We start from the raw sequence: 18,287 nt of genomic DNA on the forward strand, positions 1-18,287 counted from the left end.
TGTGGTCACACGCCTAGGCTCTAAGTCGGGGTGTGACAAAACGCATGTTAACGCACACTCCTGCCTCTTGGCGTTATCCGTGGCCTTCCTCCTCCACCTCTCTCTCACGCAATCCGACATCGTTTCCACCCAGTTCCTCATAAATCACCATCCGACGTCAGATTTCTCGGTGCTCTCTTCATCAACACTTACCGACACTCCATATCCTCTACGCTCTCTTCATCAACGTATTCTTCCTCAGTGCCCTGGCCACAATCACCTATGCTCTCTTCATCCGACGTCGGATTTCTCGGTGCCCTCTCTTCATCAGCGATGCTTATTTTGTTTCTGGTTTGAATGTTGGATGTGATGATTATCGATTTTGAGGAATTAAGGTTTGCTGAGATTTTTGGGAATTAGGGAATTAGGGTTCATATAGGGAATTAGGGAATTAGGGATTTTGGGGAATTATTTGGGAGATAAGAGTTTATAAACGTGGAGAGAGAAAAGAAGAAAAGAAAAAGAATAATATAATACTAAAATTACCCAAATACCCCTCATTTAAATAATAAAATTACGCAAATACCCCGGACTTAACAGATGAAAGTTAACGGGTTAACAAAGGTACTAAAAATGCAAGATTTTTGAAACTGAGGTAGTCATTTGCACAAAATAAAGAATATGTACTAAAATCGCGTAGTTGATCAAATCACAGATACTAAAATGACACTTAACTCTAAAATAATACATTTATGTATGTTAGCGGATAACATTAACAAACAAAAAGTATTTGTAATTGACTGAGTAAATAGTAAAACAATTTGACCATATTTAACTTAGTAGTCTAAACACTCAGTGAGGCTATTTCACCCAAGTGTACAACTACTATACATAACAACATTATACTATAACAATATTTACTCGTGGTTTTACATATGCCCAACACCGAGTCCTTTACTAGCCATGTTACAGTGTTTTATCTATAACACATGTATATTTTAGATTATACTAAACGTGCACTTATAGCATGAATGCTATCTCGTTAACCACATTATGCACCAATTTTTTGAAAACCATTATAAATATACAAGTACAACTTTAAACTTTTACAACTTTTCGTACCGTGTTAGGGGTTGGAGGGCACTTTTGTCTAAAACGGATTGATTAAACCCGTGGGTAGCATGGATCATTGAGAAAAAAACAAAACAAGACATCTTAATCTCGAGGGTGAGTGTGGGTACTGGGTAGATGAATAACTGATTAACTGAATACACTTTTTTCGAGGTGGATAGATAGTTTTTTTTTCTTTCCTTAAATGACTCAGCTTAACCAGATTCTCAGTTTTGACCCAACCAAAGTGACGCCTTTTCAAAAACGCGCCGTATTAACCAAACTCATAATGTTCAAAACCTGTTTTGACTCAAACCAATTATGTTCAAAACCACCGGTCCAGATTCCAACTCGAACAACCCGACCCGACTCGTTAGCCAGGCCGGGTTTATAAAAAAAAATCCCCCAAATCAAACTCCCTTTTCCTAAAACCGCCTCTTCCCCTTCAATATCTCCGAGTCGCAGCGATCTTCTTGTTGTTGAGATATGTCGGGGCCAACGACAACAATGGCGTCTTCTTCAGAGCTTCCGGTGGAGCCACAATCGTTCAAGAAACTCACTTTCAAATCCCTTAAACGCTCTCTCGATCTCTTCTCACCCAATCACTCTCAGTTACCACCTCCTGACACCGAAAGGTATATTATTTTTTTACTAAGCCCTAACCCTAATTTCAATTTCACAACATTACTATTATCTAATTGTTATGTTATTATTATTCTACAGCAAGAAGATTCGCATCAGCCATAAGGTTAGTCAAAATCTTCGCTTTATTTGATAAAAATTACTTGAATTTAAGATAAAACTTTATAAATTGAAACATGAAACCGTATTGATTTTGATTTTGAGGAGAATTAGGATTTAGGTGTTATATTAGATATTAGGTTTAGGTTTACTGCAACTACCAAGTTTATTTGGTGTTTTTATAAAATTTATATTCATATTTTAGTTTTACATATAAATTAATCACGCGATACTCGTATGCATTTTTGTTTTACAGTTAGTAATATTTCCTATATCTATATGATAAAGATTAGAAAAGCCGATAGGAAATATTAGAAAATTATAACAACGCATAAACGGACATAAATGAACATCTAAGCAGTTAATGCGGAAAAATATCGGTTATCGTGATGAGATATCGGGAATTTAATATCGTGCAGAATTTATATGTATAGCACTTTAACACTAACGATTCAGTATACTCTCCTACTATTAACATTAACAGATTATCATTTTACAACTTGCAAAACACTAACAACTGTAGCAAGTAGGAACTGATTAAGACTCAAAACACCAACATTAAACACTAAAAGTTGAAAATTAAGACTTAAAAGTTAAAACACTGATATTGAGAATATTGGTGAAATATCGGTCAATCTCGCCGATACTATTGGTACCAATATTCTGACCGATATTTCACATGAGGACCGATAACCGAGATACCGCCGAGATTGACTGCATAGAATTGAACATGTTATCGAACATTCACGAACACAATTGAATGAACATAGCCTATGTTTGTGTTTGTTCATTTGATTAACCAAATGAAATTCCTTGTTCATGTTTGTTCTTATTAAACGAAAAAACAAAAATGATCTTTTTGCTGAACCATCAGTTTGTTTACAGCCCTATTCGTGTTTAGTATTTTTTGGTTAATATTATGTCTGTTTTGATGATTATGCAGCTACATGTTGAATATGGTGGAATAAAGAGCGTTTCAAATCCACCTGTCAAGAGTGCCTCACAAAATCAAGCTGAACCTTCCAGTTCAAATGCTATTGTTCTAGCAGGTACACATAATTTTCCTCACTAAGTACATAAGCTTGCTTCCATGTGTTGGACCGTGGTGTTCACGGTCTAGTTTGGTTAGTTGATAAGTTTGAGCCGAACTATAGGTTGCTTGATAGGCTGGACTGCCCGAATTGGCCAAACTGGTTTGGTTTTGGTGATCTGAACTGAATTCTTATAATTAAAGATTCTTCTATAATACACATACATAATTGAACATTATAATAAAAACAATAAAGGATTAGCGACCAGTTTGGGTGGTTCGGTTGTTTTAACGATTTATCAACACCCTTGCTTTTATTGAACTAAAAAGGTGTCTTAACGCATATTGCAAGGAGTTGTTAACTGCTAAGTACCTTTAACTTAAATATGATCTATATTATACATATAACTTTGCAAGTTCTAGGTCAGTCAGTTGGTGAACAGTTAACTTGTTAGTTTTTCTCATGAATGAAACTTAAAACATAAGTTTCATTTTCATCAAAATAGGATTGCAAAGAATTAGAAAAGAGATAACCGATATGATCAGAAGCATCATTTTTTGACTTCTATCAAATAATATATGTAGGTACTGAAAGTTCTAAGAAGACTGGTACTCAAAGTGATTTGGCCGTTACTTCTCTTCAACCAAAGAACTTGTAAGCGCCTTTCCCTTTTCTTTTTTCTTTGTTGTTGACTTGTTATAGTGATTTTTTCTTTATTTTTAGTTGGTATGCTGAATATCTTATGATATTTTTTGTTTGACAGAGGTAATGGTAGTGTGACTGGAAAAAGTACAGCTGTCATTCCTGCTCACGGGACTTCAGAAAGGTTAGGATACGCTTGAACTTTTAATAGGTGTCAATCGTGTTGTCGTGTCGGGTTGAATAGCTGAACCCTGACACGACTTGTTTATATACACACACACATGTGTTAAAGACATTGACCTTAACTCAGACACAGTTAAAATCTTGTAACCCGAACATGGCTCGTTTAACTTGTTTGTCTATACGAGTCAAACGAGTTATAATCAAGTTGTAAATGTGTTTAATGAATAATGTTTCGTAATAAATGGGTTAAAAGGGTTGACATGTCAGCGTGTTTAGGTAAACAAGTCAAACAAATTGTAATGAAGTTCTAAACATGCTTAATGGGTTGTAATAAGTGGGTTAAACAGCCTGACAGGTCGGCATGCTTAGGTAAAGGAGTTAAACAGGTGAAATCAAGCACAACCCGTTCTTTAAATGGATTAGATATGAAAAGCCAAAACCTGATTTTTCTTGTTGTGTCAATGTGTCAGAAATGTCACCCCTAACTTTTTAATTAATCATTTATGCTTCATATTTCACAATTTGAAAGCATGAAGCTTAAATTTTTTAACTCTCTTGTTACAGTCACTTCACTATGGTAATGAAGTTAATAACATGTATGGCTTGTTGGCTTGTAGGAATCTGCCAACTGCAGCCCTTATGGAAAGAATTCCGAGCAGATGGCCCCGTCCTGTATGGCATGCTCCATGGAAGAACTACAGAGTGAGAATCTTGACCTTCGTAAAGCTTTGTCTTTTGAATGTATCATATCAAATAAAGAATTTTATATTCATAATTGTGTGTATTTCTGAATCTTTATGATATGATAAATTATATTATACACTCAACACATAATTATAAATATTGTTAAATATAGTTCTTTTTTAACTTTTATTGCCCACCTTATGATAAGTTGCTGTTTCTAATTTTCTATAAATCGTTTTCTTTCATTTTCTTGTTTCTTTTATTAGCCTTCCTTATCTTTATTAAACTGAGCTAATGTATTTGCAGGTCATTAGTGGCCATTTGGGATGGGTGAGATCTATTGCATTTAGTCCAAATAACGAGTGGTTCTGTACTGGTTCTGCAGATCGAACGATTAAGGTAATTATTTTAACTAAACAAAACTATAAGAGCTTTTGGTATACATTTTTTAATTGTGTAACAATCAGATGGAATGTCTTGAAATTACTATTTTGTGATTTTTGAACTCCTAAGAAGGTCCCCTAAGTATTAATATCATAAATCCTGTAATGTGGTGGTTTTTTGCAAAAGGGTTGTCTCCAAATGCAATTATTATTTGTTTGGAAAGAAGGGGCATTATTCAATGCTTTTGTATCAAGCCTGTCATCAAATGATATGCATGATGCTCAATAGTTGGAGACTAAATTGGCTTCACTTACACTAGTTTGAAATCTTAATTTTGAGCGATTCATTAAAATAGTAGAAAAATCTTAAAACCATTTTCATAAGTTATGTTTCAATAGTTTCTTAAGTATCTTAAGTAAAAGGTTACCCAGATTACATATCAGTCGAACTTAAAACTATTAACAGATTTGTTAACGGGTCGGATACAAAACTGGTTGAATGCTTACAATATCCATTCTCATTTATAGTTTGAGTAGATGATATGGATTATGTACTTAATTTTTCTATAAATTTGCAAAAGTTTATTCCACTTTGGGTTTACATTTATGCGAGTTTAGAATTTCATATTAACAGATTCATATTTTTTTATAAACTTTCACTAAAGGTTTTGTTATTGATTTTTGACAGATTTGGGATGTGGGATCAGGACAATTGAAGTTGACACTAACAGGGCATATAGAGCAAGTTAGAGGTATGGTTTTTAAATTAATCAGTTATTTCTGGTCAACATTTTGACCCACGCATTTTGCATCTGAAACAAATATCCTACTTTTTGTATTTCAGGTCTGGCTGTTAGCACTAGGCATACATACATGTTTTCTGCTGGTGATGACAAATTAGTTAAATGCTGGGATCTAGAACAGAACAAGGTTTTAATCATTGACCGGTTGACTGATTAATATTATTTTATTATGCGTATCTGCCACACTTTCTGAAACTATTATTATTGACTTTTGAAGGTTATTCGGTCATATCATGGTCATTTGAGCGGTGTATATTGCCTGGCGCTTCATCCCACTATTGACGTTTTGCTTACTGGCGGCCGTGATTCTGTTTGCCGGGTATGAAATTAATAATTTATAAAAAGTAATAATTTGTGAAATTAACATTTGGCACCATATTGTTTTCAGGTCTGGGATATTCGTAGCAAGATGCAAATTCATGCTCTTTCGGGCCATGATAATACAGTTTGTTCGGTGTTCACTCGTCCCACGGTAAGCAATAATGTTAGGCCTCCAAAATGAATAAACGTTCATTGAACCATTTGGTGGGAAGTTCGTTTATTTAATAAACGGACAAACATGAACGTAACTTTTTGTTCACATAGTTATACGAACGAACTTGAACACATGTCTGGTTCGTTCATTTATGTTTGTTTATTTAAGTATGTTTATGTTTGTTTCTTTACGTGTGTCTAAGTTCATTCGTTTACGCTCGTTAATATATTCATTTATGTTTTCTTGGCTCATTACATTTAAGTCTAGTTATTAATAAATTTTTTGGCCTAACACATTGGTGTTCACATTTATATTTGAATTGGTTTAGACTTAGTTATTCTGTTTGTGAACCATTTGTTTGTATTGTTTATGAACGAACATAAACGAACAAATTCATTTTCTTTACGAACGAACACAAACAAGAAAATCACGTTCGTTTAATGTTCGTGTTTGATTGTTTCTTCGGTTAAAGTTAAATGAGCGAACACTTACATGCCCTGTTCATGTTCGCTTGGTTCGTTTACCAGCGTGTTACAGTTAAAAAATGTATATCAATCTGTTAATGACTTCTTTCCTTTAATCATTAGAAAGTTTAATATGGTACAATTTTTTTTCAGGATCCTCAAGTTGTAACCGGTTCACATGACTCCACCATTAAGTTCTGGGATCTTAGATATGGTAATATATTTCTATATTTTATTTAATTCTATTATTTTTATATGTACCTACTTTCATGATATTTAAGCCCGTTGTTACTCTCATAGGTAAAACAATGGCAACTCTCACTCATCATAAGAAAACTGTACGTGCATTGGCCCCCCATCCTACCGAGTATGTAACTGTAGTCTGTACTTTATAATATATCATTTCTCATATCATAATACCATAATTTTATTAAGTGCATATTTCAACCTTTTGTTTTTGACATTGCAGGGATAGTTTTGCTTCCGCATCAGCTGACAATACAAAAAAGTTCAGCCTTCCTAGAGGAGAATTCCTGCATAATATGCTGTGAGTTTTTTAATTACTTATTTTGTGTAATAAAATAGGATCACTTTTCTCATCTGCTTATTAGTTTACTATTTATTTTATTTCATTTTATACACCTGCAGTTCTCAACAGAAGACTATAATTAATGCAATGACAGTCAATCAAGAGGGTGTGTTGGCAACTGGAGGTGAGTGTTAGTTTATAATCATCATAAGCTATTTGTTGACTTTATTTTCACGGGATGTTAATTGATTATAATCGGTTTTCAATGAAAAGGTGACAACGGAAGCTTATGGTTCTGGGACTGGAAAAGTGGTCATTGTTTCCAACAATCTCAAACAATTGTTCAACCTGGTATGTCTCCTTTTACTACATAAAACATCCTAGTATTATATTATAATTGACACAGTATTTTTTTTATTTTTTTTTTCAAACCGACCCCATTTTGACACTTATATAGGGAGAGTATATAAATGATTTTTTCCCCTGATGTTTTAGGTTCGTTGGATAGTGAAGCTGGAATTTACGCGTTATCTTATGACATGACGGGCTCGAGGCTCGTTACATGTGAAGCTGACAAAACAATCAAGATGTGGAAAGAAGATGAAAATGCCACTCCCGAGACTCACCCGGTTAACTTTAAGCCGCCTAAAGACATTCGTAGGTTTTAAACGCGGGCCGATTTTTGAAGGAATTGAGTTATTTTATGTTAATTGTATTGTAATTTTAAGTTAAAAAGTATTTTTAATGAGATATGGTGACAGAAATGGGCCAGACATGTCTGAGAAAGGTGGATATTTGGAGGTTGTCATGAAAATGTGCTTCATCAAAGGTTTAAGTAGCAGGCACATGCTTGTTAGTATCTATGCTTATTTACTCATGACATGGTGGGGTTGTTTGACTTGGTCCAACACAAACTTCTTTTAAATGTCTACTTTAAAGTTTAAAAAAGACCAACTTAAATATCCTCCTTTTGTTACTTATTTTTTTCTTTTCTATTTTATATTATCACAAGATTTTTTTTTTGTTTAATAGTGTATTGTCTAAACGGCTTCGTCTTGAAAGTAGAGTTTTAACGAGTCAATCTTGGTTTGTTTTAACTTAAACTAATTTTGTACCTGCTGTGTCGCGGCAGTGCATTAACGTTCGTTTGATTGCTATGTGTTGATTTTGTTATGAGTTGGCAATCCCTAAATATGGTTCGTTACATTCAAGTTTGTAATGGCAACGACTAAATATAAAAATAAATTAGTGAGGATCCAAAGTAGTATTGTCACACGTTTAAGTTATTATCAAGGTACCTTGAATTGATTGATATCGGTTAGTTTTGTTATAGGTGCTGGCACTAAATCTAAAGATTAAATTCATAAACGCTTCGAATGCTTGCTAGCTTATAATATAAAATTTTTTATTTAAAACGATGTTTATTCGGTTGATAAAATCTGGGTGTTGCAGCGGCAAGTCAATAGGATTGTAGTCGGTTTCAGTTCGTTGCAATATCATAACTAAAATAAAAATTTACATATTTAAAACGAGAAAACATTAAATTATAAATATATAATGAGCCTGGTAATAGCATGTTTATTTATTTATATGATATTAAAAACTAAAGTAATTAAAATAAATACAATTTGAGTAAATCGAAATTGGGGAAAGTCAAGTATTCAACAGTAATATGAGAAAATCAAAGTAATTAACAAACTTATGAAATCAAATAATCTGTATTCACATAGAGTAAATCGAAATTTGAACAATACCAAATCAAGAGCAGAAATATACGCGCGGATCTGAAAGAACATAAAGGAGAATCCAGCCATCCAGCCTTTTGCTACACAATCCCGAGTGAAAGATAAATAAATACCATGCCATATGTAAGGAGTGAAAGTTTCAAATCAACATCTAACATCAGTTGATCAAAATATAAACCTTTTCATTTAAACATTACTAACACACTCAAATCAATATTTCTTAGTTACAAAAATAAACAAATGGGATGTAATTAATGTATACAGGAATTCAAAAAGAAATAAAAAATATACCTCACGGTACAACTCGAAATCTCCCTTGAACAAAACGAAATCTAACCAATATTTTTAGATGCTTCATCTTCACCACCGGTTTAGAGAGTAGATGGAACGGAGTGCTGGGTGGATGACAAGTTTTAAGTGTTTTGATGGGTTGTAACATATGCAATAACACTTGTAAAACTCTTAATTTTCAACATCTCCGTTTTCTCTCTTATAGATACATATCATATAATAATTAGGATTTGAATATTAAGCTCAAATCAGTTTGAAAATAATAGAAGTTTTTCAACTCAAAATACTAGTAAAAGAGATGTGTTTGAACAAAAGAGGAAAATAATCATCAAAGTTGAAAAAATATGAAGTATCTTTTGTAACAAAAGATGGATGGCCATTTGGCTGTTATATCAAATTTAATTCACGTGAAAATGCAATACTTTCCGTTTTAGTTGTTATATGATCTTTTTTTTTTATGTATTTTTTTTGTTTAATGGCTATTCACATCTCATTTTGTATTTATATCCTTGTGATTTAACAAAAATCATTATCCTTTGTATTTAAATCTCATTTTTAAAATACAACACACATGTCGTTCCTTAAAATTATAAAGATACTAGATTTTATCCTCCGTATTATGGGGTTGTTTACATTATTTGTTTCTAATAATTATATATTTTATAAGATTTTAACTTTATGTATTGTAAGAAAATTAATAATATACTTAGCATTTGATGATGAAATAGTTGCCAAAATAAAGAAGATGCTATAACTCGGTTTAAAAGCTATATGAGTTTGGTGAGACGCTTGACCCGCTTCTTCTTTACTTTAAAATTGTTTATTAATTACAAATTATATATTTTTTAAAAAAATATGGATATTAATTTTTAGTATATCCCTATTTTATAGGATTTTCATATCAAATATTTGATGGATTAATTTTTAATATAATGAGATGTTATATCTATATGGGTTTGGTAAGACCCATACCCGTAAATACGGGTCAAATGCACGAGAAACTTTCATTCACAAATAACGTAATCTGGTGGCTTGAGAGAATTTAGAAAGGTTTTGTTTATATATTTAAGATAGATATGAAGAGAGTCTGTACGAGTTGGTAAATATAAGAAATCATTATATATATCATAAACTTTACTTTAAAATTATAATAAAGATAGATCAGGTAAAGTTAAAATACAAGGGAGACAAAAAATAGAAATGTAAGAAGAATTTGTGACCATACAAAAGCCCTTTAAAAATAAGTTTAGTAAAATTAATAAAAAATCATAATCATAACTCAAAATATAAATAAAAAACGAAAAAATTTTAAAAACTAAAATTTTTCCTCCATTATTCCCGTTAAAAAAATTCGACAAAAAGACACAATGCCGAGATCAAAGACACAGTGCAAAAAATGAACAAAAGACACAATTATAACTAAAAAAAACACAATAGATCGCAAAATATAACACAATGTTGAGTAATATAACTATCATAACATAATATCAAGAAAAAAAAGACACAATCAATTATGAAAATAAATACAAAACACAATGATAAACAAAAAGACACAATGATCTTTTTCACTTACCATTGTGCCTTTTTTTAGAACGAGAAAGACAGTAAATTTTTTTTTTGTGTTTTTACTTTTTCGTTTTTTATTAAATTTTGAGTTACGATTATTTATTTTATTTTTTAGGGTTTTTTTGTGTGACTATAAATATTTCTCATCATTCTCATTTTTGTTTCCCTTTATAGAATAACTACCCAGATAAAGATTAATTTAAAGAAACGAGACGCAAGAGTTATTTGGAGTTTTTTATTCTTAGTTTTATTTTTAAGTTTTGTATATACTATAAAGATAAGAGAATTATATGAAACGAGATGTGAGATCTATCGATGTGTATATAGAAGTAATTTATTTTTATATACCCTTCTATAACTCAAAAATGTGTATTTTCTTTAGACAACTAAACATGTTATTTGATCATTTAATCTTCCATTACACTCTTAAAATGCGTGTTAACACATGACAAATGTATAAAGAAAACGAAAATATAATCTTCACATGATAAAGTCTCCAAGAGCATTCCGTTATAAAGAGCTTCTATCTTGTGTAAATAATATTTTTTTTTTGTAACTGATCTTCTGGTCCAATTACTTAAAGGATGATGATTAAGGTTTTGAATTTTTTAAAGCCAGGTTCAAAAATGACTCAGGCGGGATTTTCTAAATTGATGAGTTTCCTCCTTAATAGTGTTTATAGACGAGTGAGACATGAAACGTCAAAACCAATATAAACGATAAAAAAAATAATATATTTCATAAAAGGATATAATAAATCATGTAAAGATTGATGGCATGTTATACAAACTATAAAAAGACCAACTGCATTTGCTTTGCTTTGCTTTGCTGTCTTTCTTCCAAGAAGATTATAATCAAAATACAAGAATCTCTCTCTCATTCTGCCACTCCAATATTCATTCATATCAATCTAGGATCCTGTAATTAGGCTTCAATATCTTCTTATCTACTCCCCAAAAACCCATTTCTTTTTTTCTTTTTTTAAATATATTTTCCCCTAAAAATCACAACTTTATTAAACCCAAGTCTCAGAATTTGAAGTGGGCATTCTTGATTATGTGTTTGGAGGTCAATCTTGATCCAAGATGCCAAAATGTGATTTGGGTTGATCTTCAAAAGGGTTTCTAATTTTGACTTTTTTTAGAGAATTTAAAGTCAAAATTAGGGTTTTCTTTTTTTTTTCTTTAATTAGAATCATAAAGTGGTGAACTTTGACATCTTCTTTATACCCTTTGATCAAGAAAGAACAAAGTTCTGCAACAAAAGGTGATTTTTTTATTTTTATTTTTATTATTTTTTTAATTTTTTTAATGCTAATTTTGGTGTTTCCCTTTTAGGTTTTACTCAATATGGTTAAAGATTGAATCTTGCATGTTGATTTTGGTTTTTATGTGTTATATACAGTAAATAGCTGAAACCCTAAAGTTTCTTTTAAGAGTATTGTACAAAATCAAGATCCTGTTATAGTATTAGTATTATCTGTTGAAAATTGAATTCTTATATGAACTTGTGAAAATCTTTGTGTTCTGCATGTGTAATTTAATTGCCTGTTTTGTTAAATTTGATCAAACATGAATTCTTTTAAGGAACTGATCACATCAAAGTGATTCTGCTGCAAAAAATAAAACCTATGAAATTTGTACAAGATCACTCATTTTTGTATATTTATTAGCTTATTTTAACAAATACTCAACTGAAATTTTGAAGTGTGATGTTTAATTTGACTGATTGTTCTGATCCATTCTTTAACATGGTTTTGAATCTTGAAATTTCATAAACATATGCAAGTTCTGGTCATATTTAGGTGTTGTTTACATTTGGCAACATGGGTTCAATTTGCACCAAGCTTGTTCCTTGTCTAGTGTCGCCAAACAAGGCATCGGTTCTCGAGGATCCAAATATTGGTACGTATAAATGTGTTCCTTTAACGTTTTTTTTGGGGAATTTATTCAAATAATTTGAATTTGAAACAAAGTATGCTGCTTTATATTTGCAAACAGGTAATGAAGAGGACAGTGGTAATTTGCCTGCATTCAAGGAGTTCACTTTTGAGCAGCTTAAAAATGCAACATCATTGTATCTGAGCATGGTGAGAAGGCCCCAAATATTGTATTTAAAGGGAAACTTGAGAATCAAGTGAGGATCGCAGTTAAACGTTTTAATCGTTCCGCCTGGCCTGATTCCCGACAGTTTTTGGTATGAAAAATCACTATTTTTATAGAATTTTATTATATATAGCGTACTTTTTGTTATAATCATTACCTAAATGAACAAAACAGTAATATAGTTGGAACATCTTTCCTTCGTAAGTTGAATCCACAAAGACACCGACAGATGGTTAAAAAACTTAAAATGGTAATTTATGGTCATAAAGCATGCCTTGATAGAGGGCAAAACCGGAATTTTCATATGAATCTTTACTTCATGTTATTGGTTAGATTCATGTAAATTCTTTTAGGCAAGATGGTTTTTTTCTTTATTCAAGAATGTGGATCTTTATTTTTGTCATATTGGTTCTGTGAGCACGCCTGACAATTTAACGAGCTTGTTTCGACCCGCTACTCGGCCCACCCGTTTTGCCAGGCTTACATGTGACATAAACATCATTGCATTTTTTTATAAAAAACTTTAGATTGCTCTTATCCTTCTTAGTTATATGGGAATTTGTCTTTAAACAACAGGAGGAAGCAAAAGCTGTTGGTCAACTTCATAACGTGAGGCTGGCAAATCTTCTTGGCTGCTGTTGTGAAAACGATGAACGATTACTAGTGGCTGAGTATATGCCCAATAACACACTTGCAAAACATCTTTTTCACTGTAAGTACTTTTTTTATTATTTTTCAAACAAAAAGAACAAGTACAATTTTGTTTGTTTATTTTATTTTTTTAATTAATTCAGGGGAATCACAGCCGATGAAATGGGCAATGAGGTTACGAGTGGTGTTACATTTAGCGGAAGCTCTTGAATATTGCATAAGTAAAGGGCGTGCTCTTTATCACGATCTCAATGCTTATAGGGTTTTGTTTGATGAGGTCAAAGTTTTAATAAAAAAAGTTCTTCCCATTATTAAATATAAAGCATTATTAAATATAAAGACTGATTATTAACGCGTAAGATTCTTGCAGGAAGGTAATCCTAGACTTTCGTGCTTCGGGTTGATGAAGAACAGTCGGGATGGAAAAAGTTATAGCACGAATCTCGCGTTCACTCCTCCCGAGTATTTGAGAACAGGTATATTCTTGTTGATGATATAGTTTTTTTTTTGTTGTTTGAATGGTTTTGATATGAATTTTTATAACTTATAAGTTCATTGTTTTCTCGCCGTAACAAGAATCTTGCATTTACTATCTTCGAGTATACAATGATTTGTTATGTCTTGAGAAGATAATAAATTTTGACTTTTTTGGTCAAAGGGTGTTATTTTCAACTTTAACTTTGGCATTTTTTTATATTTTATCTGTTTTGATGCGAAAACACCAATTCAATGTGTACTTATACGTACTTGTTACCACAAGATTCCTAGTTATATTGTGAAAAGGATGTATTTTGACTTTTTTGGTCAACGGGTGTTATTTTCAACTTTAATCTTGACAATTCTTACATGCTCATTGTTTTGATGCCAAAACACAAATTCAATGTTTACTTGTACGTTCTGGTTTCCACACGATTCCTAATTGGATCGTGAAAAAGATGCATTGACTTTTAAAGTCAAGTCATAGGCACTGAAGTTCAACTTTAAATTTACATGAGTTTTATTTCTTATTTTTTAATTATGTTTTCGTCCCGTAGGTAGAGTAACGCCTGAAAGTGTGATATATAGCTTCGGGACTCTTTTGCTTGACCTTCTTAGCGGGAAGCACATTCCTCCGAGCCATGTACGTACACGTCTCCACTCTTTCCTTTACTTTTATAACCATGATTACATATGGTGATGTTTGGTTTATAATTTCAGGCTCTTGACTTGATAAGAGACCGAAACCTTCAAATGCTTACGGATTCATGTTTAGAAGGACAATTTTCTAATGATGATGGAACCGAGTTGGTGCGTTTAGCTTCTCGTTGTTTGCAATATGAGCCTCGTGAACGTCCGAATTCAAAGTCACTAGTAGCTGCCTTAACCGTTCTTCAAAAAAATACCGAGGTTAGTTGACTATCTTTTGACTTAGCACAAAAAAGTTAACTTTAGTCAAATGTCTAAAATACCCTTCGATAACTTCTTTATAGGTTCCGTCACACGTCTTGATGGGGATCCCAGCCACGACTTCATTCTCGCCTCGTTCACCACTTGGTGAAGCTTGCTTGAGAATGGATTTGACTGCAATACATGAAATATTGGAAACGCATTCGTACAAAGATGATGAAGGCCAAACGAATGAGGTTGGTTTATTAGTTATTACCATGAAGGGTTGATTGTCCAACTTTTTTGTTCTGATATCATGGGTCCCGCCCCCGCTCCTCATATATGGCGGACCCACAATCTTTTTTGTATTTTTTAAAATTTGAATGTGGATCTTGATTCTTATACATGTGATTTATGATGCAACAGCTTTCGTTTCAAATGTGGACCGACCAAATGCAAGAGTCTTTAAACTCGAAGAAAAAGGGTGATGTGGCATTCAGGCACAAGGATTTCAGTGATGCAATAGAGTGTTATTCTCAGGTAAACGGGTTGAACGGGTCGTGTTGAGGTTACATCGTTTTATATGTATCCGGGTTAGGGTTTATGTATATGACACAAATAAATATATGGGTCGTGTTTGGGTTGAACGATTCAATCACCAACCCGACAAATCCCCCCCCCCCCCCCCAGATTGACATTTTCTGTCTAAAATACCCTTCAGAATCACCAAAAGTATAAAAAAAAATTTGGACTAAACCAATTTATACAGTGCACTAACTACTTGTAAAGCAATACAAGAAGTCATGATGCACACAGGTTGACAAACATTTATATATTTGTCAAAAAGACTAAAATACCCTTCTTGTTTGGCTTTTGTGCAGTTCATTGAGTATGGACCAATGGTCTCACCAACCGTTTATGCTAGACGTAGTCTATGTTATCTCATGAATGACATGGCACAAGAAGCATTGAATGATGCAATGCAGGCTCAAGTGGTGTCACCCGTTTGGCACATCGCGTTATATCTACAATCTGCCTCACTTTTTGCGCTTAAAATGGAAACCGAAGCACAAGTGGCTCTCAAAGAGGGCGCAGCCCTTGAAGCCAAGAGGGCTGCAGTCACCACAAATGGCCAGTGATAAAGTTGTTGACTTGATGTGTTTGACTTTGACTTGATGGTCAAACAGTGAGTGGATATTTTGGTGTTAACAGAATGAAATTGGAAAAATGAAAAAAGTTAGCATTTTTTTGGTGAAGAAATGGATGTAAAGCAAGATCTTGGTGTATATTTTGTGTACAAAAAGTTAACTTTTTATTCTCGTGTTCAGTTTTTGAAACTGGTCGGTTTGGTTTGTTGCGCTTCATAATCTAAGTAGACCGAAATGATCAGTCGGGCAGGGTTTCTAGCCGGGACATGTTTTCTTTTTGCAAGAACATGTGGAATAAACTAAATCGTTCATTAAAAAAGGAATTAAGTGTTTATTAAAAGAAGTATGAACAAATTTCGTTCATGTATGGAACTATGGAACTCACACATGAGTGTGGATTTAATTATCTATTCATTACCTATAGATGTGAAAATAAAAATTAAAAAAATGTATATATGAACAATTAGTTTGATGGTTTTAATATTTTCATTTAAGAGTTATAAAATGTAAACAAATTTAAATCTATCAAACATTTGAATGATTTAGATATTTTTCATTTTTGTGATAATTTAGTGTTATGCAAACCTTCCCTTGTTTCGACAATAAAAGGAGTCGTTAAAAGGACCGTTTTAATTAATATAGATTAGGTGGAAAAAAACATCGTTAAAAAAATTAAAATACCTATTGTGTTTGAACTAGTTAGGTCTTTGTGCTCTCTCATGATTTGGTTTAAAACCAGAGCGGCTTGGTTTGCTGCAGTTGTTTTGTTAGAATAGACTAAGATAATCCTTAGTTACACTCGTCACGGATTTGGTCTTTTTGTTGGATGTTTAAAAAGTTATGAAAGTAGCTAAAATGACCATTTTAATAAAAAGATTAAAAAATCATAACTAGAAGAAATTAAAAACAGTTTCCTGAGAAGTCAAAATAAGAAGGACCCAACCGGGTTCGAACCGGTGACCTATTGATCTGCAGTGAATTGCTCTACCTCTGAACTATGGACCATTGCTAGTATGGATAAGAATATCTATCAAGACAAAAGATAACAAAATAAAAAACATTAAATGGCTAGCAAACATAAATGGAATGTTTGACAATACAAAAAAGTTACAAAACCAGTTAGCAAACTTGATCAAACTATACAACACCAATAACTCAATAATTAATCAATAAGTTAACTGAAATCTTGATAATTGTGGAAGATTATCAACACCACCATAATAGAAATGAAACAAAAGTTTAAATAAACCGGAAAACATGAGAAATCCGTTTGTCAAGAAGTTCCGAACAAAATCAGAAGTTGATTATTTCAGGATGATACTTGTTTTTTGAAGACCAAACCGCGAGTTTGTTTACGACAAACCTTGATTGTTTATTAACGGACCTCGATGAAGGTTAACGTTTTATGTACATTGAAAAGAATTCCAATGTGCATTGCCTTGGTGAAAAGGAATACACAAGTTAGTAGTTTAGGAGGAGTGTAGCCGCTCGATGTAAATGGCCTCCCTTCTTCGCCTTTTCGATCAAAGACATAATGGAATGCCTCGCTATTGACAACCTTAGTGACACTCAAAAGAAGCTAATTAAAGCCATTTTTTGCAAAACAAGGAGTATATGTATACGGAAGGGAAGGAATAACAAGGTTTCAACGACATTGCAATCTCGACTCAGATAGTAGAAGACGTGAAGGCTCTCTGTTTTCTGTGAGTTAACTCGAGTTGAGTAAAGATAAGTATTGATTGGGAGCAATAGTGCACTTTTAATGTTTTTGAACTTGTAAGCATATTGCTTTGTGGTTATTGGGTTGCCTGGCTTATTGTTAGGTTCCTGTGTTCTAATAAAATTTCTCCATCCAATAAAAAAAAAAACAAATAATAAAAATAACAAAAAAAAAAGAATAATAAAGGGCCCAACCGGGTTCGAACCGGTGACCTATTGATCTGCAGTCAATTGCTCTACCACTGAGCTATGGACCCCTTGTTGTGTGTACCCCCGTATTAAATAATTTATTACTTTTACATAACAACTTTCAAAAAGATTCAACAAAACAATGCATGCACTTGTTGCAAAGATTACATGACAGCCCAACAGGACATACAATAAGGCAATAGTATTCACACATACTAGAGTACAAACCATCAATGCATGAAAAGTCTCACCACTTTTTAAAATGTACAACCATCAATGCAGGCAATATCACAGAATAAGGCTTAGCAAGTATTTTAGAAATTGGTTTCACACATACATAACTTATGGGGTACAATTCGCGTTTTTGTCAACCAATGAATATGTCAGTCCCATCAAGTTTGTTTGTCTGACACGATCTACAAAGTCACGTTATGTTCGGGCTCAACTTGGCAACCCATGAACACAAATTATTTCACATTCAACA

At 32.7% G+C, this 18,287-nt stretch overlaps 1 protein-coding gene, 1 non-coding gene and 1 pseudogene across 3 annotated transcripts; 2 read left to right on the plus strand and 1 right to left on the minus strand.

Annotated features, from left to right (window-relative positions):
- The first annotated feature begins 1,565 nt into the window (after positions 1 to 1,565).
- LOC143596431 (protein pleiotropic regulatory locus 1-like) lies at positions 1,566 to 7,986 on the plus strand. The gene is made up of 17 exons (XM_077075217.1): positions 1,566 to 1,724; positions 1,813 to 1,837; positions 2,774 to 2,879; positions 3,446 to 3,515; positions 3,625 to 3,687; positions 4,304 to 4,388; positions 4,677 to 4,769; positions 5,442 to 5,505; positions 5,598 to 5,683; positions 5,774 to 5,875; positions 5,945 to 6,028; positions 6,649 to 6,709; positions 6,796 to 6,862; positions 6,965 to 7,042; positions 7,144 to 7,208; positions 7,298 to 7,375; positions 7,520 to 7,986. Exons 1-17 carry the CDS (start codon positions 1,576 to 1,578, stop codon positions 7,690 to 7,692), a joined length of 1,449 nt encoding a protein of 482 aa, XP_076931332.1. The 5' UTR covers positions 1,566 to 1,575; the 3' UTR covers positions 7,693 to 7,986.
- Positions 7,987 to 11,531: 3,545 nt separating this feature from the next.
- On the plus strand, positions 11,532 to 16,013 carry LOC143596432 (serine/threonine-protein kinase BSK3-like; annotated as a pseudogene). Its single transcript, XR_013146710.1, has 11 exons — positions 11,532 to 11,892; positions 12,431 to 12,530; positions 12,627 to 12,822; positions 13,308 to 13,443; positions 13,526 to 13,659; positions 13,753 to 13,858; positions 14,417 to 14,502; positions 14,580 to 14,768; positions 14,852 to 15,004; positions 15,174 to 15,287; positions 15,629 to 16,013. The product of XR_013146710.1 is annotated as a serine/threonine-protein kinase BSK3-like (transcript).
- A 1,786-nt stretch (positions 16,014 to 17,799) lies between these two features.
- Positions 17,800 to 17,871, minus strand: TRNAC-GCA (transfer RNA cysteine (anticodon GCA)). Its single transcript has one exon. It is a non-coding gene; the product is annotated as a tRNA-Cys (tRNA).
- Between the last annotated feature and the right edge of the window lie 416 nt (positions 17,872 to 18,287).

This window comes from Bidens hawaiensis, unplaced genomic scaffold (genome assembly GCF_021521415.1).
Source record: "Bidens hawaiensis isolate Kalapana, Puna unplaced genomic scaffold, B.hawaiensis_p1.1 tig00046382_1, whole genome shotgun sequence".
NCBI lineage: Eukaryota > Viridiplantae > Streptophyta > Magnoliopsida > Asterales > Asteraceae > Bidens > Bidens hawaiensis.